At 36.6% G+C, this 21,401-nt stretch overlaps 1 protein-coding gene across 3 annotated transcripts in view; it reads right to left on the reverse strand.

The window, feature by feature from the left end:
* The window catches only part of EMCN (endomucin), a 93,932-nt gene extending 72,745 nt beyond the window's left edge, over positions 1 to 21,187 (reverse strand). The window contains exon 1 of one of the 3 annotated variants that reach the window (XR_009540231.1): positions 20,992 to 21,186. Coding sequence is in view for 2 of the 3 variants with exons in the window: in XM_060147631.1 (XP_060003614.1) it covers positions 20,992 to 21,061 (70 nt within the window). In the remaining variant the exon portion in view is untranslated. Of the gene's footprint in view, positions 1 to 20,991 lie in introns of all 3 variants that reach the window. The other 2 variants (XM_060147631.1, XM_060147632.1) reach the window with 2 other exon arrangements.
* Between the last annotated feature and the right edge of the window lie 214 nt (positions 21,188 to 21,401).

Raw genomic sequence — 21,401 nt, forward strand, 5'->3', positions numbered from 1 at the left:
TTAATTAATCTACCACTTTAAACTAAAAATAGAAAATACAAACTTGGGTTGAATTTATATTGAACGTATGATCTACTATTGAAACTTCATACTGAAATAAAATTTCTGAGTTTAAATTTGTTGCTGAATCATTATTCCTTTATGCTTTACTACTATTTGTAAACATTTCTCTGCTTTTTTTGTGAACTCAACAGTGTTGAATGCTGCATAAACTTGGATTTATGATTTTTTTCTGATATATGGGTCATTTTAAAATCTGGGAAGAATTTATGGGGAATTTTCTATGTTTTGGGCATTTTTCTTATTTCTAGTGAGACTTCTGTAACATTTGAAAGCATTACACTTCCTATTCTCCTGGGTGATAAAGGTTGAAGTGAAATATGTTTGTTAAAATTCAGAAGAGTCACTTACCAACTATAAAAGTGTCTTTAAAACTCTTGTGCATTTTAGCAACTTCCTAGTGAGAAAAGAAAAGCTGGCAAAAGGAAACGCCATATTTGGTTATAGCAGCCTCCTAAGGTTTAATCTCTAGTAAAGTGTGTCCAAAATTTCATTCACTCCTGTACAAGTTTTATGAGCTTATTCATATTCTCTATCTGCTATTGGTTCCTTACTCTTTTTCTTAAAATCAACTCACTTAAAAAATTAACTATAAAAATAAATACTATGGGGGCTTCCCTGGTGGCGCAGTGGTTGAGAGTCCGCCTGCCGATGCAGGGGACATGGGTTCGTGCCCCGGTCCGGGAAGATCCCACATGCCGCGGAGCGGCTGGGCCCGTGAGCCGTGGCCGCTGAGCCTGCCCGTCGAGAGCCTGTGCTCCGCAACTGGAGAGGCCACAACAGTGAGAGGCCCGCGTACCGCAAATAAATAAATACTATGACAAAATTCATATTCTATAAAGATATCATTGACTATGATGGTTCCATGCTTGAGTCCTGCTTTCCCTATGTTGAAAAGTGAAATTAATGAGTGTTACAGCACAGTAAGACATAACACCAAACATACACTTGTATAACTGTAAGAATCATAGAGATTTGAGTCAATGTTGTTTAATTCCATTTATGCCTAAAATTATCTCAAGTACAACCAGTTGTACCCATTACACACCCTGGAAATACTGCTTTAGGTGAGAGCCTTTTAAGGCCACTCAGTAAGTCTTTTTTTTAAAAAAAATATTTATTTATTTTTGGCTGTGTTGGGTCTTCGTTGTTGCGCATGGGCTTTCTCTAGTTGTGGCAAGCAGGGGCTACTCTTCATTGCAGTCTGCGGGCTTCTCATTGCAGTGGCTTCTCTTGTTGCAGTGGCTTCTCTTCTCATGGAGCTCTAGGTGCGTGGGCTTCCGTTGTTGTGGCTTGTGGGCTCAGTAGTTGTGGCTCACAGGCTCTAGGGCACAGGCTAGGTAGTTGTGGCACATGGGTTTAGTTACTCCGTGGCATGTGGGATCTTCCTGGACCAGGGCTTGAACCCGTTTCCCCTGCATTGGCTGGCGGATTCTTAACCACTACACCACCAGGGAAGTCCCCACTCAGTAAGTTTTAAAGTACCTTGTAATGTCCTAAATTTTAGCTTCTCCGTATGACAGAACGTCAGCCCAAACTCCATTTTTATCCTTCCCTTTTCATCTCATACCACTATGTGTTATTCTCATCTTTCTTCAACAATCAGGGTCAAAGCAGCCCAAAGCTTAGTATGGTTTAAGGGACTGATAATACAGGTAGAAACTAAGGGCTGAATAGGTGATCAATAATTATCTAATGTCTCAAATACCTATGTGGAGAAAATGTTATACAGTTGATCCTTGAATAACATGGGGGCTAGGGGTGCTGACCCTCTGTGCAGTCTACACATAATTTATAGTCTGCCCTCCTTCTCCACAATTCTTCCTTATCCTCTGTATTTGAGGTTTTGCATCCATGAATTCAACCAACCTCCAATTGCATAGTACTGTAGTATTTACTATTTAAAAAAATCCACATATAAGTGGACCCACACAGTTCAAACCCATGTTGTTCAAGGATCAACTGTATAAAAAAAAGGGGCCATATGACCTACAATAATCCAGTTAGAATCTAAATCAGGTTTTTAAAGGAGAGTGTGTTGAGCTGCATTTTTAATATCTTGGATAATAGTAAGGAAATTTGCAATATAAAAATAATTATTATTCATTTACAGGACGAAGTTTAGTAGGAATAAATATAAACAACAAAAGAGCAAATGCAAAAAATGTGCAAATTTAGTAAAACAGGGTAAAAATAAATACATCAGAAAAAGGTGTAAAGGCAAAGGAAACCCCAAGCAAGAAATGAATAATTAATATATTTATCTTATTATAAAATATATTTTATAAAATTATACTTGCAAATGGAACTGTGTGACGAGATCGTGCTATACAACTAAGAAGTAACTATCGCTATTTTGCTCAGTAGTGGTTAGATTTTTATTAGAACATGAATTCAATTTACATCTCTGCAGTTTAAACAAATAGGAGCAAAATTGTCAAAGAACAGAAACTTACGTGAGTAAAGAGGTAAATTGAATTCCAGGAGGAGAAGAAAAAGGAGTTGGAATGACTTACTCTTTAATCTGAGGAAATAATATCTGAAACTAATTTAATCCTTTCCAAATTTGTTTCTTTAATATTGTTTGTCTCCTTAACTTAATTTCCCAATACGTGAATGAAAGTTAAAAATTTCACCCTAAAATTTCACCTTTTTGTTTCATTAGATGAAAAAATTCGGTAATTATTTTACTAATGTGCAGAGAAAATAAATGGACAAATACAGTTCAGTAACAAATTAATTCTCATGTAAGCACATCATGAAATGCAAATGATAACTATAAACCAAATTAATTAGTAAAATATATCTGCCATGAAAATAACATGATAAGCTCCATAATTAGAATGTGTAACTTTTTAATTATCTATGTTGGAAGAACAGAAAAAACTATATGCTTATAAAATTTATTAGTGTTGGTAGTAGTAATATAGTATCACAAAAAAGGTAATAAAGCATCATTCTAGTTCTATCTACACCAGTTCTTCAATGGTAAATTAAAGCTCTCAACTTTATGAATTTAATAGGCAAGGATGTTGCCAATATTAATCGAATATTTACTGTGGATATAGTTTAAGAGAAAAGAATTTACCTTGCAATCTAGAAAAATTCCCTTGATACAGGATGTTCGTTCTGTTCATCTGAGTGTCAAAAACTCAAATGTATTTCAAATTTTATGTGATGACACTTGCATTAGCTATCTATTGCTGCACAACAAATTATTCCTAAGCGTGTGTCTTAAAACAATAATCATTTATTGTCTCTCACAGTTTCTGCAGTCAGCTCAGGGCTTGATGGGTCTGGAAAATCCATTTACAAGGTGGCTCACTCCCCTTGCTGGCAAGTTGGTGCTGGCTGTCAGTGGAAGGTCTCAGTTATTTTCCACTGGGTCTCTCTGCCTGACTGTTCTCACAACATAACACGATGGCTGGCTTCCCTCAGAGAGAGCAATCTGAGAGACCTCGGTAGAAGCCATGTGTCTTTTACTACCTAGGTTTGGAAATCACACATCACTTCCACTGACTTCCAGGACTCACACAATTCAGTCCTAAGTAAGTGTGAGAATGGCCCACCCAAGTGCTTAAATACCAAGAGGAAAGGATCATTGGAGGCCATCTTGGAGACTGGCTACCACATTACTTACAATTTGTTAGATTACTTTCAAGTACAAAGATTATTCAATTTTAAAAAATAAATTTTTGTATTCTAGAAGAAACGTCAAAGTTTTGTTTAAAATCTGAATCTACCCACTCAGATTTCCCATTGCTCCCCAATAGATAATCTGGTTTTCTATCCCTTAAACATGGCGTTTTTATTTCCTACTCTGTAGCTTTGTTCGTGTTGTTCCTCCCTCTTCTTTATTTAATAAAACTTTTATAGAACATGGATAATTTTTTTCTTTAAAGTTCAACTGAAGCTGAACTATCTGCATGAATCCTTATTTATTAGTTGCATCTACAGTGACTATCCTCTCCTCAGAATTTCTAAATATGCAATTCTTAAATCACACAATTGAACATTTAATGAGTCCCTTTTCATTCAACTAACACAGATGATAACTGAATGCCTACTATGTTCTAGGACTGTGCTAGGTGATGGCATAAAATTAATTATTTCCCTTACGAGTCCAAATTATATATCTTATATTTATGATACTGATATTTAATATATGTTTTGCAAGTATATTCTTCAAGTTGTTAGATGTGTATTTTTGCTCTTCTTTTTAATGTCCCCAAGTAAATATTTTGTGTGCAGAAAATGTTTTGTAGAGATTAATTTAGTTTTGAAGTTAATATTCAGGTTTTTTTAATTCATGTAATAAAAAGTCTATTTCTCTCAAGTTTTTAAGTTCAATTTACAAATGTTATTATTCTACTTATTAATGTAGAAAGTTTAGCAATCACTTAGGGTCTCTTTAACATTTAATCCCATTTATATATTTGGTTAATTAAACTCCCTTAAGTATTTAAAACTCTATTTATAAATTGAAAATAGTTACCATATACCAGTTTGCCTGCATTTTAGGGTTTTGTAGAGATAATGTATGTAAAAGTACTTTGTAAAATCTCAATTAATAAGCAAATATGGCATTATTGTTAAATTATAAAGTCAGATGAGCCACTTTGTTGAAACAATTTTATAGAAAACAAAGCACATGGCTTTGCTTATAAGTACTTTTAATAAATGTTTTAACAGTTTTTAAAAATGGTAAAAAATTTTTAAAGTACTTCTCTTACCCTGAGTTAGATGGAGATAGGAGAAAGTCGAATCTGAATGAAATTAAAGTCCTAAGGAGGATTAAACACTGCTCCTTCTCATGACAGCCTATCTGAAACACCAAGAAGCATACAAAGCAAGCTTCAATCTAGACTTCAGAAGACAGGTCCTAGCCTCACAGTAAGGACCTGGTGGAGACCAGAGATCTTGAGGTACACTAACATAAGGGTCAGCCTTCAGTCTAGTGGGGCAGATTTACAAATCAACTACTCAAATTAAATATGATGAATGCCTCTGACTACTAGATAATCCCAGGTAGAAACATCTTACAAAAGGCTACCTCAATGCAAGAGGACAAACCTGAGCAAAGGCAAGTCTTACATGAAAGGCTTCTGACCCTAAGTAAGTAAAGGTGAATGACAACCTGCAGTAAGAGAATAACAGAATGAGACTGGGAGGAAATCAATAATAGCTAAATTAAAACTTTAAAAAGTACACAGTATCTTCCCTATTCATAAGGGATTTGTTCCAGAGATGTGAGGGAAATGGGGAACTTGCAAATAGTGTATGATTAATGACAATAGAGATTTATTTGCTAAAACAAGATTGTTCTTGTCACAAAATGCTTCTGAAGGCTGCCGACATTTCTCTCCATAACTTTTCGTGGTATTTCTTAAGGTTTTCTCTTTTTTCACTTAGGATCTCTTTAATGACAGTAAAAGTTATTAAATATTATTTGAATGCACTTTTTTATTGTTATCTCTGACAAAACAAGAAGTATTCATAAAACACTTCTGCAGCATAACAAGTACAATGGTGTCTCGAGGAAAAGCACCTATGTAGCTTGAGTTACAAAGGGAACTTTCTGTTTTTTTCTGCACAATACCATTTTTACTTGAAAGGATGATTTACAAAAGAGAGTTATTTATTTATTTATTGAAATACAGTTGATTTACAACGTTATATTAGTTTCAGGTATACAGCAAAGTGATTCAGATATAAGCAGCTTTTATTTTTCCTTTCTAATTACTTTTTATCTATTTTTCTTGTTTTACTGAACTAGCTAGCATATTTAGTACAGTGTTTTATAAAAGTAGCATTGCTGGGCGAGATTGTTTCATTCTCATTCTCAAGCGAAAGCTAACATTTCTCCATTATGTATAATGATTGCTGTAGTTTTTGAAGGTACCCTATCAGATTAAGAAAATCCCCTATAGTCTTGTTTCCTAAATGTTTTTATCAAGAAGAAATGTTGAATTCTTAAAAGTGTGTTCCCTGCATGTGTTCAGATGATCCTGTATTTTTCATTTTTATTGATTTGCTTCTTTTCTCCTTTTGCTTGATTAGTATTGGCGGAGGTTTAGCAATCTTATTAATATACACATGAATTCTTTGCATTATATATTTCTTTTCTATTTCATTAGCTTTGCTTTTATTATTATTTTCTCCCTTATACTTTATGTGGGTTTACTTTAGCCTTTTAAAAATTATTTTCTTTCTAATGTGTGCATTTAAGACTATAAAGTTTCTTCTAATTACTGGTTTAGCTGTATCATACATATACTCTTATAAAATATTTTATTTCCCTTCATATTCAAAATATTGTTCTAATTTCTATCATGATTCTCTTTTCTATATCCATAGGTTTTTAATAAATGAATATCTTCATTTCTAAGCATACAGAAATTTCACTGTTCTAATTATTATATTGGTTTATAGCATGATTACAATAAACTCAGAGAAAATACACATCCAGGTCTTTAGCTGTTTCAAAGGAAATGTTGGTGTAAGACATCTGGCACAATATGTGAACACTGAAGTTTTAATCAGGTACCAAAATAGGTAAAATTACAAAGGGGTAGGATAAATCATTGTATGCAGAATTTCACATAAAATATCCAAAACGTGTCTGTGGACCCTTGAATCTCTTTACCCACTGTATAACACAAAAAGAATGAAAGTGTGGAGAGATATATAGATATTATTTGAGTAGAGGTCATCTTTGCCAAATACCTCTTTTGAATCCCATTCCAACTTCCTTTACCCCTAAGGAGCCAGGCTCGTCTGTCCCCCTGCAGTTCAAACCTACCTTACTATGTGGTCCCTACAGCTGAAAGGCATAGAGGCCTTGGATCTGATTTACCCCTGGGAAATCAAAAGAATGAAGGATTGCTGCCTAGCTGCTTTGGTGTAGGACCAGGAAGGTTATTACTATGTTGAGAATAAGCCTACCTGAGCAAGGAGTGTTAGAGAAAGAGATATAAGACTGTTTCCTGTGGACCAAATGAAGAGTGAGAATGAAAGAGTGGGCTGTTTTGAGTCCTGTTCCTTGGGACTGTGTGGAGAGTTGGACACTTTAGCATCAAGAAGCTCTGAGATAACACAGGATTACCGGTGCTTTGGAAGGAGTAACCACTGAACTCCCAGACTAGGATCCATCCTCATGAACCAAGTTGCTGCATGGGGAGAGAGGTCCAAAAGCACACCTTTGTGGAACCCATGAAAATGCACCATTTGGTTATTGGTTTTAACCATCTTCCAGGCTCTGGGCACTACGTATGGTGCCAGGTCAAGTAATAAGTTTCATTCAACTGTCTCATTCCTCTCTTACCCTGCTTCCAGTGTGGAGTGGTCAGAAAGGGGCTGGAGAGGGAATAGGGAACCAGAAAATAGAGAGCTTGTAAAGAAGCCACTTGTAGAATTCCATCTGACACAGGCATGAGCTACAGGAGAGAATTTTCAGTTATGATTTTGTATCATATATTCTAATTTTATTTTATTTTATTTTTTTAACATCTTTATTGGAGTATAATTGCTTTACAATGGTATGTTAGTTTCAGCTTCACAACAAAATGAATCAGTTATATATATACATATGTTCCCATATCTCTTCCCGCTTGCGTCTCCCTCCCTCCCACCCTCCCTATCCCACCCCTCCAGGCGGTCACAAAGCACCGAGCTGATCTCCCTGTGCTATGCGGCTGCTTCCCACTACATATATTCTAATTTTAAATTGATAGCCTCTGCAAATTTTGTTGTCCACAGAACTGTCCATTTCTTAAGAGTAAGCAAAAAAGTCATGGAGCTTCAATATTTTTATTAAGGGCAGGAAGTTCATGTTCACCAAATAAATTGTAAAGAGGTGATGGGAAAGAAAAATAAAGCAACATTTTAATCGTGTGCTATGATTTGTTGTTTCTAAATTCTTTAAATTATTTTCTAAGTTTTATGCTTTCTCAAGACTGTGAAACAAGAGTACTAATCAGGGCTAAGTTAATTATTTATAGCATATTGTAATAAAAGCATTAATCTTTATGAAAAATAAAAAAGAAAATGATGACTGGAATGTCTTTAAAATTCTGAGATTGAGCTGGCAAGCCTAGTTAGTTGTAGAAAATTGTCCCAGAACCCTGTCCTTTCAAAAATCTATTGAACCACCATGCACATGGTGATAGCTTTGCAAATTGCACACGTAATGCTTAGATGAAATCCTACAGGTGAAGGGATTAACCCTATGCCCACATCTGCAAAGCAGCAAATGAGAGAGTCAGATTGGGTGGAAGTGCACATACTTTTGTAGGAATGAGAGCATTCCCCAATTTAAAGGGGGCACTTATTACTCAGGTTTAACCGAGTGCTGCTGTGAGGAAATATGAAACTCAGAGTTGCCAAAAGAGCTGAAAATAAGATTTTCTCTTTCTTTCTCTGTCGCCGTTGTTGTTTTGTGAAACTTGCTGATTTTTAAATAGTAGCTTGTAGTCATAAAACATTGTGTGGCCAAACAACACACTTCTGCCAGTTAGATATCAGAGGTTTCTAGTTTGTAAAACTCTGGAAGAGAGGCTGTTGACTTCTTTCTAAAACTTATCTTATCCTGGTTTATTAAGAAATAGCAGGGTAATGACCAGTTTACAGATTTGTTTGTCATTTTCTAATACTGGAGGTTTTCCTGTATATATTGCCCAGATTCATAACTTCACCGCTTCTCCATTTCTCTTCATGCTCAAATGCTAATCATTTAATCCTCCCTACCTTCTCAAATTCCTCTGGCTCTTAACAGTTCTCTGGGAACCAGAAACTTGTGTTTGGATTATCAAACACATCCTGACCCCACTTGAAACTTTGATAGGACTACTACAGCTGTTTCCCTAATCAATCCATTATTCAAGGTGGCTAATTTTCTTGAGTAGCTTATACAGCAGAGACTCCTGGTCTTTTGGTATTAATGAAAACAGAAGGGAGATTAATAGCAGAATGGAAAGCAATCCATAAGCTCTTACAATGAGTAGGGAGTAAAGACTCTCTCTTTATAAAGAGATGGTCAGAAAAGCTGGAATTTAAGCCTATGTGACTAGGAAGATTTCAACGTTTCCACTAATATTTGTCTTGACCAAATCAAGTTTCCTATTATCCTAAACTAGTATAAGTAAAAAAGAAAAGAAGAAATTAGCTTATACTGAATTAATACCAAAATTTTCCCTGAAGGCACTACACCCTAGCACTTTCCTGAAAGATAAACACCTCCAGACACCTCTGGTTATCTTGCAAGTATGGGACAGTGAAAAGAGCTCAGATGACTAGTCACAAACTTGAGTCTAGTCTAGGATTTCTCAGAGGGTATTTCAATGTACAAGTGTATAAAAATTATCTGCAGTAACTGCTGGAAAAATAGTTTTCTGTGTTTTACTGAAAGGGAGTGGCCTGGAGATCACTGGGAAAAAATATTTTAATAGATATTTTAACATTGAGGGCTACTGCTTTGAGTCACTAAGTGCGAGTCCTTGGGCTTTTCTCCTCTGATAATGAGCACAGATAACACCAGCTTGGCCAATCCCCTGGCTAATGTCAAGGATTAAATGAGATATTTGATCAGTGAAAGTGCTTTGAAAAATTCAGCATTCAGCCAAAGCAATGGATGGAGGAATGAACTGGCAAGAGATTTAATGATAAGAAAGAAATCTACAAGGTATTGGATCTGTAAAAGTGGCTAGAGGGCTGATGGGGAAACCTCCTCCCAAATCATTAGAGCATTTAGAATGTCTCCCATCTATTTGTAGTGAGGTGGATGGACCTAGCGTCTGTTATACAGACTGCAGTAAGTCAGAAAGAGAAAGACAAATACCGTATGCTAACGCATATATATGGAATCTAAAAAAAAAAAAAAAATTGGCTCTGAAGAACCTAGGGGCAGGACAGTAATAAAGACCCAGAAGTAGAGAATGGACTTGAGGACACAGGAGGGGGAAGGGTAAGCTGGGACGAAGTGAGAGAGTGGCATGGACATATATACACTACCAAATGTAAAATAGATAGCTAGTGGGAAGCAGCTACATAGCACAGGGAGATCAGCTTGGTGCTTTGAGACCACCTAGAGGGGTGGGATAGGGAGGGTGAGAGGTAGAGCAAGAGGGAGGAGATATGGGAACATATGTATAGCTCATTCACTTTGTTATACAGCAGAAAATAACACACCATTGTAAAGGAATTATACTCCAATAAAGATGTTAAAAAAAAGAATGTCTCCCCATCTCTCTATCAGCCTTCCTCCACTTCTCATTCTTGACCTTTCTCCATCCCAGCCCCTTCAGAGAGCCTCTGCCTCTCTATCAGCCTCCATCACTTTCTCCATCTCTTTTAACCTCATTTTTCCTCTCAATCTTTTTCTGATGTCAGAAAATTTCCTTCTCTCTCTCTCAGTCCTTTTTTCTACCCTTCCCTCAGCTAAGCCAAATACAAATAATGCCATGTAGAAAAATGGAAAAAAGATCTTTCATTGGTACGTACTCTGAGAAATGTTGCTCACGGCAGAGAATTGGCTTTTTCACATGCAAAGAAGATCCGTTCTAACAGCCCTATCTGAAAATTCCCAAAGGAGGTAAACATGAGGGAACAGAATTGAACATCTTGCTCCAGAATGAACATATTTAGGAATCACAGAATGAAAATGAAGCAAGATAACTTGAGGCGAAATGTACAGAAATTGCTCGCTACAGGAAGATCGTACAATTGTAGATCCAGGAGAAAACTTCGATATCGATTAGTCAAACCACATCATGTTACAGATGGAGAACTGAAAGTCTTGAGAGGTTAAAAAAAAAATTGCTTAGCTCAGTCACACAGCAAGCTTGCGGCTGCTGGTGACGAAAGCCAGAGGGTCTTGGCTCAGAGGACGGCGCGCCCCGCACAGGTGCACAGCGTTGGTCTGTGACACCAGCCAGAGCTCAATGAGAAAAGAAGGGAAGAGAACATCTTATATTCCAAATATATGGAAGGAGCTACAGCAGGTTTTCTTTTATGTGATACGATCGTAAAATGGTATATGCGTTGTAGGACTTTTGTGTTTTTATTTGACAAAGGAAAAAGCTGTTCGTCCCATGTCAACTGCCCAGATGGCATTTTGATTATTTATTGATCAGTGACAATTTAAAAATCTGGGAATAATTGAATTATTGGATACCTTTACTTCTGAACAGGATTAGATAGGATAAAGTTATTTATTCGACCTTCTGAACCAAGACTTCAGAAACAGAGAGGTGACTTCTGTAATCAGCGTGTCTTGAATTTCCATAATTTTACATTTTGTTCTAGTGGGGGTAAGGATTATTCTGAGCTAAATGATTCAGGATTACCTGATGAATGGTGCCTAGAATAAAAGGATACCAATTTTTTCTTGTGAGCAAGACACAGGAATGATTCAATACTTGCCTTCAGATAATCACACCATTCTGTGTGATTTGGACAGTTGATGTAAATGAAAGGCAGGCATTTTCTGTTATTCATACAAATATAAGACAGTAGGTCAACTTCATAAAGGAAATCAAATAAGTTCAGCCAATGAAGAGAGTATCCTAAAATGACACTCACAGCTTCTCCACAACCCAGGCCAAGGATAAAAATAACTATTGTGGGCTTCCCTGGTGGCACAGTGGTCGAGAGTCCGCCTGCCGATGCAGGGGACACGGGTTCGTGCCCCGGTCCGGGAAGATCCCACGTGCCGCGGAGCGGCTGGGCCCGTGAGCCATGGCCGCTGAGCCTGCGCATCCGGAGCCTGTGCTCCGCAGCGGGAGAGGCCACAACAGTGAAAGGCCCATGTACTGCTAGCTAAATAAATAAATAAATAAATAAATAAATAAATAAATAAATAAATTTTATATATATATATATATATATATATATAGTCCTCAAGTCACTGAAAACAAAGCCAGGAATGCCTTGGGTATTTTCAACTCTGCTGACTTTTGAAGAAATACAGTTCTCCAAATTAAAGCAAGAGCCAGTTGGTAAGCATCACCTATGTGTTCAAAGATAGGTCATGGGGAAAACAATGATCAATTAGACATTGTCCTTGCTTCCAAGAGATTTATGTTTAGTTAGGTTGTAATGGACTCTAATAAGGGTTTTTTAAATGATTGACAACATTGTCATTTTTCTTCTACTTTGCAAATCTATAGAGTTTTAAACATTAATTGATATAAAACTTGCACCCAACAAATGAGGCCTTCAGAAAATGAAAAAAAAAAGTTCATAGATTCACATAATTTAATTATCTTAATCCCAATAATGCAATTACCATTAATAAACCTTTAAATTAGTTAATTATGTGCATTTAAAAAGGTGATTCTCACTTTTTAAAATTGGATTTGTGGGGGAGAGATAACTGGGGGATGTCTCACTGTTGGACAGAGGAGTTGTCAGAATAGCCTTGAGCTGACAAATGCAGGAGTGGCCTCTCTTCCCTAGGGAAAGTGTGTGAGAGTTCAGCATTTATGTCCTCATACTTGCTGAATGCCCTAGGAGGACAATTTCACAGTTCGTACCACACACACACAGACACACACACAGACAGACAGACACACACACACACACACACATCGTTCCTTTTCCCACTTCAGTTAAAAATAAGTTCAGGGGGGAAGGGGAAGCTGGGATGAAGTGAGAGAGTAGCATGGACATATATACACTACCAAACGTAAAATAGATAGCTAGTGGGAAGCTGCTGCGTAACACAAGGAGATCAACTCGATGCTTTGTGAAGATAGGGAGGGTGGGAGGGAGGCTCAAGAGGGAGGGGATATGGGGATATATATATACATACAGCTGATTCACTTTTTTGTACAGCAGAAACTAACACAACATTGTAAAGCATTTATACTCCAATAAAGATGTGGAAAAAAAAATAAGTTCAATGTGTGATACAAATGATATTCTGTGTTTTGTGTGTCTGTTTTTTTTAACTTGGGCATAATTTCAACACATAGCAATTTGAGTGTGTAGCAGCCATAAAAAAATATGTAAAGGTACATGGCTAAAAGAGCAATGATGGATTGGCAGTTAAAGGCCCAGACAGTAAAGAAAAATTCTCAAATTATGAAGTACATTCCTCTTCATCTGTTGATTCCGTGAGTTAAATGTTAGGTTGCATATTAATAACTAAATTTTAATAGTGATTTATGACTTACAGAGCATCTAAAATAGGTTTTCCAATTATCATTTAACACCAATATTGTGTCAACAATTCTCATTTTTAGATAAAGAAACTGAGGGTAACAAGCATTTAGTGTCTTGGCCGGCTTCAGCATTCTAAGAAGCTGGATCCAAAGTTGGTTGGTTCTCACATTAAGAACAAAGTTCCTTCCACTAACCTATCCCACCTCTAAGAGTAAGCAATGCTCAATACTTTAAGATAAGAAATAATATTTGAGGATGTTGACTATTCTCAGACTAAAAAGTTAGAATTTTCATTAAACACAAGTACAATTTTGCTTATTAATTTGAGTGAGTAGTTTATACGGTGAGTTAAATAACTTACAAATCTGAAAAGCATCTTAGATAATATACCAGTCTGTATATGTCAAATTGTGCCTGTATATATTATGATTAAGAACATAACTGGCAATCGTATTTCATTCCTACTTCAATTCTATTGTGAAAAATTATGTGCTGGTTTTTCTCTTTGTGAGAATGAACATTGTAATTATTTAAATATTTGCTGATTCCAGATTGGAATCAACTTGGCAATAAAGTAGTTTGTCTAAGGAATTGGATATTATAATCTGTAGGATTCTGAGTTCCCAAACTCAGCAAAACATAGAGTCATTATATACTGGACACTATTCTCAGTGTTTTTGTGTATTACCTCACACGATCCTCCCAATATCCCTATGAGGTAAGACTGTACTCATCCCTATTTTATAGCTGAGAAAGCTGAAGGTTAAGTAACTTGCCCAAGTTCACACAGATAGTAAGTGGCAGAGCTGGAATTTGAACCCAGACAGTCTGGCTCCAGAAGAATTATAGATGTGACACTAAGTAATTATTTCACTAATAGTTATTTCCTCTTTGCTTCTTTCCTTCTCTTCTAAGTCCCATATTAGCTGCACTGACATTTGTATCAGAGCCAAGAACATTATTTTTTTTCCAACCAACATAGCAGTGAGTAGGTAGGGAAATGCCTACAACTCCTTTAACCCATCCCCTAATAGTTAATTGAATCCAGGATATTAAGTGGCTAATTAGCACTAAGTAGAAATTCATTCATAGCACTGTGGTCTTAGTTTGCAGTTTAGAGGTGCTGAAGGGGCTGTGAGAGGCAGCAGTGCTTCCAAATGACTCAAGTGGAACGTCTCTACCCTTATTCTTTTGATCAGAAAAACTCAACTTATTGCAGTTGTACTGCATTGGAAGATAGCAAGCTAGAAGGGAAGATTTTGAAGAATAATATTCTTTGATTTGATTTTAAGCACTATCACTCTAGGATAACTTTACACTATCTCCAAGCCTCGGTGTCCTAATCAGTAAAATGGGAATGACAAAGCTGGCCTTGAAATGTTGTGATGGAAGTAATGTGTGTAAAGTGCCAGGTACAACAAATGGTAGATGTCAGTAGATGTTGTAACAATACATATCTTGGTTAACTTGGACCAGACCTAGTTGTGATCTCCATTTTTCTTTTTTTCTTTTTTTTTTGGCCGCATCTTGCAGCTTGCAGGATCTTAGTTCCCCATCCGGGGATGGAACACACACTCCCTGCAGTGGAAGTGCGGAGTCTTAACCACTGGACCACCAGGGAAGTCTCCATTCTCTGTTTTTTGACACAACTAATTTAGGTTTAGGCCAGAATATGACTGATTAAACAGAATAAAAATCAGTTTACATTTCAGATGAGCAGCACACTAAGAATAAAATCAATGACATTGACATTTTTGACTACCAACCTCACAATATAGTTCCTTATTGACTCTATACAGACAAATGATTGCCTTAGGAAAGGACCTGCTTAGAATATTGTTTAACTTATTCAACAAAAGCTTTATCGAATTTTTTCTTGAAATGAAGAGGAAGAAAGGTAGTGAATATCAATTAGAATATCAGAGAAACTCTGGTATAATGTATATATTATCATCCAAACCAAAATGTTCCCATCGGAAAATAATCAATCCTGAATTTCTCCAAAAAGCAGAGCCTGAGACAAGGGTTTGTATGCAGTTTGTAAAGGAAAGTGATGTCAAGAAAAGGAGTAGAGAACTAAAATAGTGAAAATGGAGTAGCAATAGAAGAGGGAAGCATTTATTCACTGGCCCCATTCTTCTTTTGGGCAAAGCCCGTCTCATAGAGTGCTAAGGCTCCTGCACTTCTAGCTCAGATACACAACAGTGCCAGGTGGGTTTCTGTAGGTGAAGCATGCCTTAGTATGAGAACAACAGGAGACAGGAAAGCAAGAGATACTCATTCACGTGAGACAAGATACTGTCAAGCTACACCTGAGAGGTTGCCATAGCAATGGTTAGATTAAAGGCATCCAGAGAGGATGTAGGTGGCTGCTTCTATATAGAGACTAGTTATGATTATCTCTACTGATATGTCATTCTACAAGACACAAAACCTCTATTCAAGTTTAGAAAACTATTTTTTTTATGGTTGCCGAACTTTGGGAATCATATAGTGGCCCTTCTAGATGTGATTGACACCACTAATGTTTCCCATGCTACTGTTGATATTGTGTGCAACAGTAGAAAAGGAAAAAGGATCTTACTTGTTAACTAAAAGAGCTTCTTTTAACACTCAACAGGCATTATTAGCCTAACCTGACAGAGCTATAATGACCCACAGGAATTCAGTAACAGGAATGGAGACATTTACTACACGGGAATGGAATGGAATGTCGTTTAGAGTCAATTCCTGCTTTGACATTCAAGGTTTAGAAAAACACATCTCAGATTGTTCTCAGAGGTAAAGAGGAAGTTGGAAAGTGATGACTAAGAAAAAAAAGAATATAAGGAACTTGGACTAGATAATTATTTACAAGTTAAAATATTTACCTGAAGCTTGAAATATAATGTCATCAATGAAAAGGAAAGGATGGGCAACTATCCAGTAAATTAGAAGCTTTTTGAAACGTTCAGACGTTCATCTTTTTTTCTCAATATCTGAATAATTACAATCAGCAAGATAAAATTGCCAATTTGCCAGTGACAACTGTTATGAGTCTCTTAAAAATAAGAATTCTAGAATGATCACTTCTACTTTTAAAGATCATTGAAGAAGAAAAGAGTAGTAAGGAAAGTATGCTAAATAAAAGGCTTGGAAACTTTTCCCATTGAATTTGTTTCCACACTGATTCACTCTTTCTATAATAGATCACCCACTTCAGGTAAGATCTATTGATAGTGACTAAGCTAAGAGGAAGTAACAAGTAAGATAATCTGCTCTGAAGTAACACATATGTTACTTAAAATAACACATGAATTAATGATGTACGATATTTATTTAATTTTTTTCCAACTTCTCTTATGTGAACTTTGCTTTTAGAAAAAAAGCCATTTTGTATTTTTGAGAAATTGGTTGGTAATAAGGTTTCTCCTTGAATATTTATAACCATAGAAGATATTACATAAAGTATTTGATACCCAAAAAAGGAGAAGTAGAATCAATTGTATTTAGATATTCTTCCTCCCAATGATCATAGTCAGAGTAGTTTATTCGTCCAGGTTTGCTGTAAATTACTGTCACTTGGTACTAGGTTGTCCACCTACCCCTAACATCTTCTCCTCTGCTGGAGTTTGGGAATTGACTTACTTTGATAAGAAGCCCCTTTCCATGTATTTGGCTCGCGCTTTCATAGCCAGGGATCAAAATACCCCACTTGTTTTCATGTTATGTTCTGTGATTCATACCTGTCCACAACTCTTTCACAAGGATAAGGTAGTAAACAAAAAGTGATTATCAGAGGAAGAAATTAAAAATGGATAGGCAACTATATCATTCATTTATGCATTCATTCAGCTTATTATATCCTTATTATGTGTTTAGAACTGTTACTATCCAGACTATAATAAAAATGACCCTTACTTTCGTGGTGCTTATAGTCTGGTACAGGGGATAAGATATGCACACAAATAACTAAGATAAAGTTGGAAAATAAGGGCCATAAGAGAGTTACAAATATGGGCGTCCAGCAGAGAAATAAATTGCTTCGCTATGTTACTAATCTTCCAGTGAGTAGGACAGGACTAAAATCTCTTGGCAGACAAGCGTAAAGAACACTCATCCCCCACCATCACCTCCAGGGGCATTCCATCTACCAACCAGACGATTTTAACCTACCATTGGACATCTCTATTTGAATATCTTATTAAGACTTCGAACTCACCATGTCCAAAATCAAGTTCATCACCTTCTCCTGAAACCATCTCCTCCTATCTTTCCATGCGTCTGGTCCCAATCCATTTCCGTACTTCTATTATTCAAATAACACGCTACATCTCAGTCACTATCTCTCTCATAGCCAGTCAATAATATGGCGTCACAAACTTTCTACTTCTTTAAAGCTCTTCCCTAGACCCTTCTTTTCATTTTATTGACAGACTTTCAGACTTGGAATAACATTTGAACCATTTTCTTTAGCTTTTCTCTCTCCTGACTGCAATAGTCTAATGTATACCCTGTTGACAGATTAATCTTCTCAGTTTATGGTCCCAATCAGATAATTCCCATGCTCAAACACATTTAGAGAATCCAATGTAATTAACTACCTGAGTCAATATTACTCATCCTGGTATTCAACATATCCTGAGGCTATATTTCCAACACTTAACTTCTGTCCAATCTGTGACCTCCTTACATTTCTAGACTGGAACATACTGATGTTTTAAAGTTCCTATTCAAGAAATTCCATCCATCCAACCTGTTTCTCAAGTTTCAAAGTTTATCATAATTTCCACTTTTATATGAAGGCTTTTCTGATGTTCCTACACCCAAAACTAAGCTAGTTGTGAATTCTCCACAGCATTCTTTATTTACCACTTAAGACTTACGATAGAATCAAACTTGTAATTATTTGGCGCTCCTCTCTCCCCACCACTTCTAGGACAAGGGCTGAGTCACAGTGATCGCTATAAACCTACAGCGTCTAGCATAGTGTTTGTCTTAGAGGGTGTTCAATCCATTTTTTTTTTTCCATGACACTGAATGTTCAATCCCTAACAAATGAATTTCAACAAGCAATTAAATTCTTCTTCAGACACCAATAAAGTGACGTGTGTTCCTGCTTGCAGATGGCTAAAACATTTTAATCTTTCCTAAATTAATGTAAAGTTCAAAAAGCAAATGGCACTTGAAAAGTAAATTGCTTCCAGGGCCTCCTTTTTCTTGGAATCCTTCTTCATTTAACTTTTCTCAGTCCTGACAGTCTAAAGCTCATCAGTCTAGACTTAAAAGCCAAAGGAGCTTAAAAGCCACGCAGGGGTCTGTTCAGTTTTAAATACAATTTAGAAAACCTTGGGAAAGAATGACAGTTCCTTTTCAAGAACCTCCCATACATATTTCAATAGAACAGCTTTCCAAATTGGAAACTGTAAAATATTGTACCGCTCACCAAGTAATAAAGTCACTCACTGCCATGCAGAAAGATTTCCTTGGTTTTCATGAAGAGCACAAAAAACTATATTGTATTTATTTAAATCTGAAACTGACAAAAAAGACAGAAAGAAAAAGAAAAGTAGTCAATTTCTCTAAAAGATCATTATTTAGGAATAAATTACTATGCAAAAGAGCATGGATCTTCTTGACAACTTGTGAATTTAAGGCAGATGAAATGCCTCCTTCTGTACTCCTATAATCAACTCTGCTGATGAAATATGTTAAGCATTCTAAGCTTGGGGAACATATAAAGCTTTGAAATCAATGTGTTTCCGGTACAGGGGGTTAGGAAAAGAACTTAATAAATCAGCTTAGGAAATGCTTCATTTCCTGAACCGTATCTGGGAAGGAAAACATAAAACAGGCAGAACCAGGTGCAAAAAAAATCATACACGTGGATGGGAAAATCTCTTCCAGTTCCTTGTAGGCCTCACTCCGATGGTCAATTTATGCTCCTGAGCCAGCACTTCTTTTTCTAGGATAAATGGGGTAGATTTTACAGACACTTGCTTTAAAATTAACAAAGGCTCCCTGGCAGAGGTTGAAAGAGATAGTCATTATGTAACCGCTGTCTCTGCTCAAATAAGAAATTATCTTACTATTGACATATATACGCTAATATGTATAAAATGGGTAACTAATAAGAACCTGCTGTATAAAAAAACAAAATTAAATTTAAAAAAAAGAAATTATTTTACTTTGGTTAATAATTCATTAGAAAGAAGACACTATTAATAGAGAGGTTGGGCTCATTACCAATGAGCTAAAGGACGCTGGTTTTATTTCTACAATGATCATAATAGAAAAATCTTCCAGGTCATCTCTGGGTTATCCTTCACCTTTCCAGCTTCCTTACGGTCAGGTTTTGTAGGCTACTTCTATTGATTCTATTCCACTTTGCTTTCTGAAGTACATGTAATCTATTCCTATCTATCTCTCCCATGCAAACTGAAGAGTTACTTATAAGCTAGCGCATTGATTTCTGTGTCATCTCATAAATATTCTTTATTAAAAAAAAATCAGAACTTTGTAACTCATCTAACTTAAATTTTCTGGTCTTATACCCACTTCAGCTTAACCCTGGAAAGTCCCAGATGGATTGTAATCAATCGTATGTGATTTTGCAGTGTTTGGGCATTTGTACTAAATTTATATACATATTTTGAGAAATTAATGATAAATATTGTTCAAGAAGGAGTGTGTTTATTTTTTCCTACCTAATCACTGCAAATGGAATTTTGTAAGCAGTGAAGTTTGAAAAGAGCACATGCACAATAAAATTAGAATTGAGTTTTTTCCAGGGCTCCTCAGAGCCAGAATCAATGTGTCCCAACCGTGTTCTTTTATGAGAGTTTGTACTTTAGTTTTCGCACCTATTAAATCTGTCTTATGTTAGATTTACATGCTTATTTCTCCCAATAGTGCATTTGCCACTGTGGGCAAGGACAATGTCTTAACTCATTTTTGTATTCCTTGCACTGCTGAATACATGGTGAGAGCCTAATAAATATTGATTAAATCTAATTGCTTACAGTAAATCCCTCCGGAAGGGTTAAAAGTCAAATGTAATAATTTCTTGCAACTGGTCATTAATATAGTCAGGGCTTATGTAGGTGCATATATATCCTTTATCTAAGTTTCAGAACCTGCAGTCAATGGGTAGGGTTTTTATGTCTATAAATTCCCTGAAATGTTATGCAAAATATTGTACGTATGTGTGTAGATCTGTGTTAATTTCTAGAACAAGCATCCATAAACTTTAATCAAGTGACTCTCCTCCATTCTCACCCTCACCCCTCAAGATATTAAGATTCACTTGCCCAGGCAGTTTTATCCAACCTCTCAATTTATCAGAGCCAAAAGATAGTTGGGACAAATATAGGCCAGCGTCTGCAGAGCAATGTTTCTGATTACAGTCTTTCACCGGTACATGACAATCTTGTTATTTCTAGACTTACGTCTGAAAAGAGCACATTTTTGAGAAATAGTCCATTTTTAGCCAGCATTTGATCCCCAGATTGTTACTCTCTGAAAAGGCTATTGTATATTCCCGGTACCTTTACGATGCCATGGAACACACTTCAAGGCCGCTGCAGCAGCAAACACTTTCCTTCCGTGAAAACAAACATCCTCTCTGCGGAGCCTTCACGCATCCCCCCGTCCATGCACACACACTCAACTCAGCAAATGCACTGCTGCGTCTACTTCTCAGGGGAGGCTCCCTGAAGGTAAACTGAGGCTCAGAGCCGCCCACTAGTGATTTCTGATCCACACCGTCAGAACAATAAGAGAAAAGGGTACCTGCGTCGTCCAAACCGCTACAAAGACTGGACAGAAGAAGACAAAGTATGGTCCCTTGAAGCAGTTTCATGGTGCCTGTGGCTCGTCACAGTGGCTCTTCTCTCCAGAGTCAGGCAGGGACAACTCCCTCCCAGCCTGGCAGGGCCTTCTCAGCAAATGGAAAAGGTGTGCTGGACTTGAACAGCCACTGCCCATGCCTACTTATTTCGGGGGCTCTGATAAAGAACAGGAGGAAATGCACACACTCCCTTTGGGAGTTCAGCAGAGAGGAGATTTATTGTTTCAGTCCCTTACAGGAACTTTTTTTTTTCTCTTCCTTTGGCAGCCACTTGTGTTTTTGTTACTACATTATTTTGTTCTTCTTCAACAAAAAGGTCAGGACGGGTTTTGAACAGAAAGAGATCTTTCTT

This window comes from Lagenorhynchus albirostris, chromosome 4 (assembly GCF_949774975.1).
Source record: "Lagenorhynchus albirostris chromosome 4, mLagAlb1.1, whole genome shotgun sequence".
Lineage (NCBI taxonomy): Eukaryota > Metazoa > Chordata > Mammalia > Artiodactyla > Delphinidae > Lagenorhynchus > Lagenorhynchus albirostris.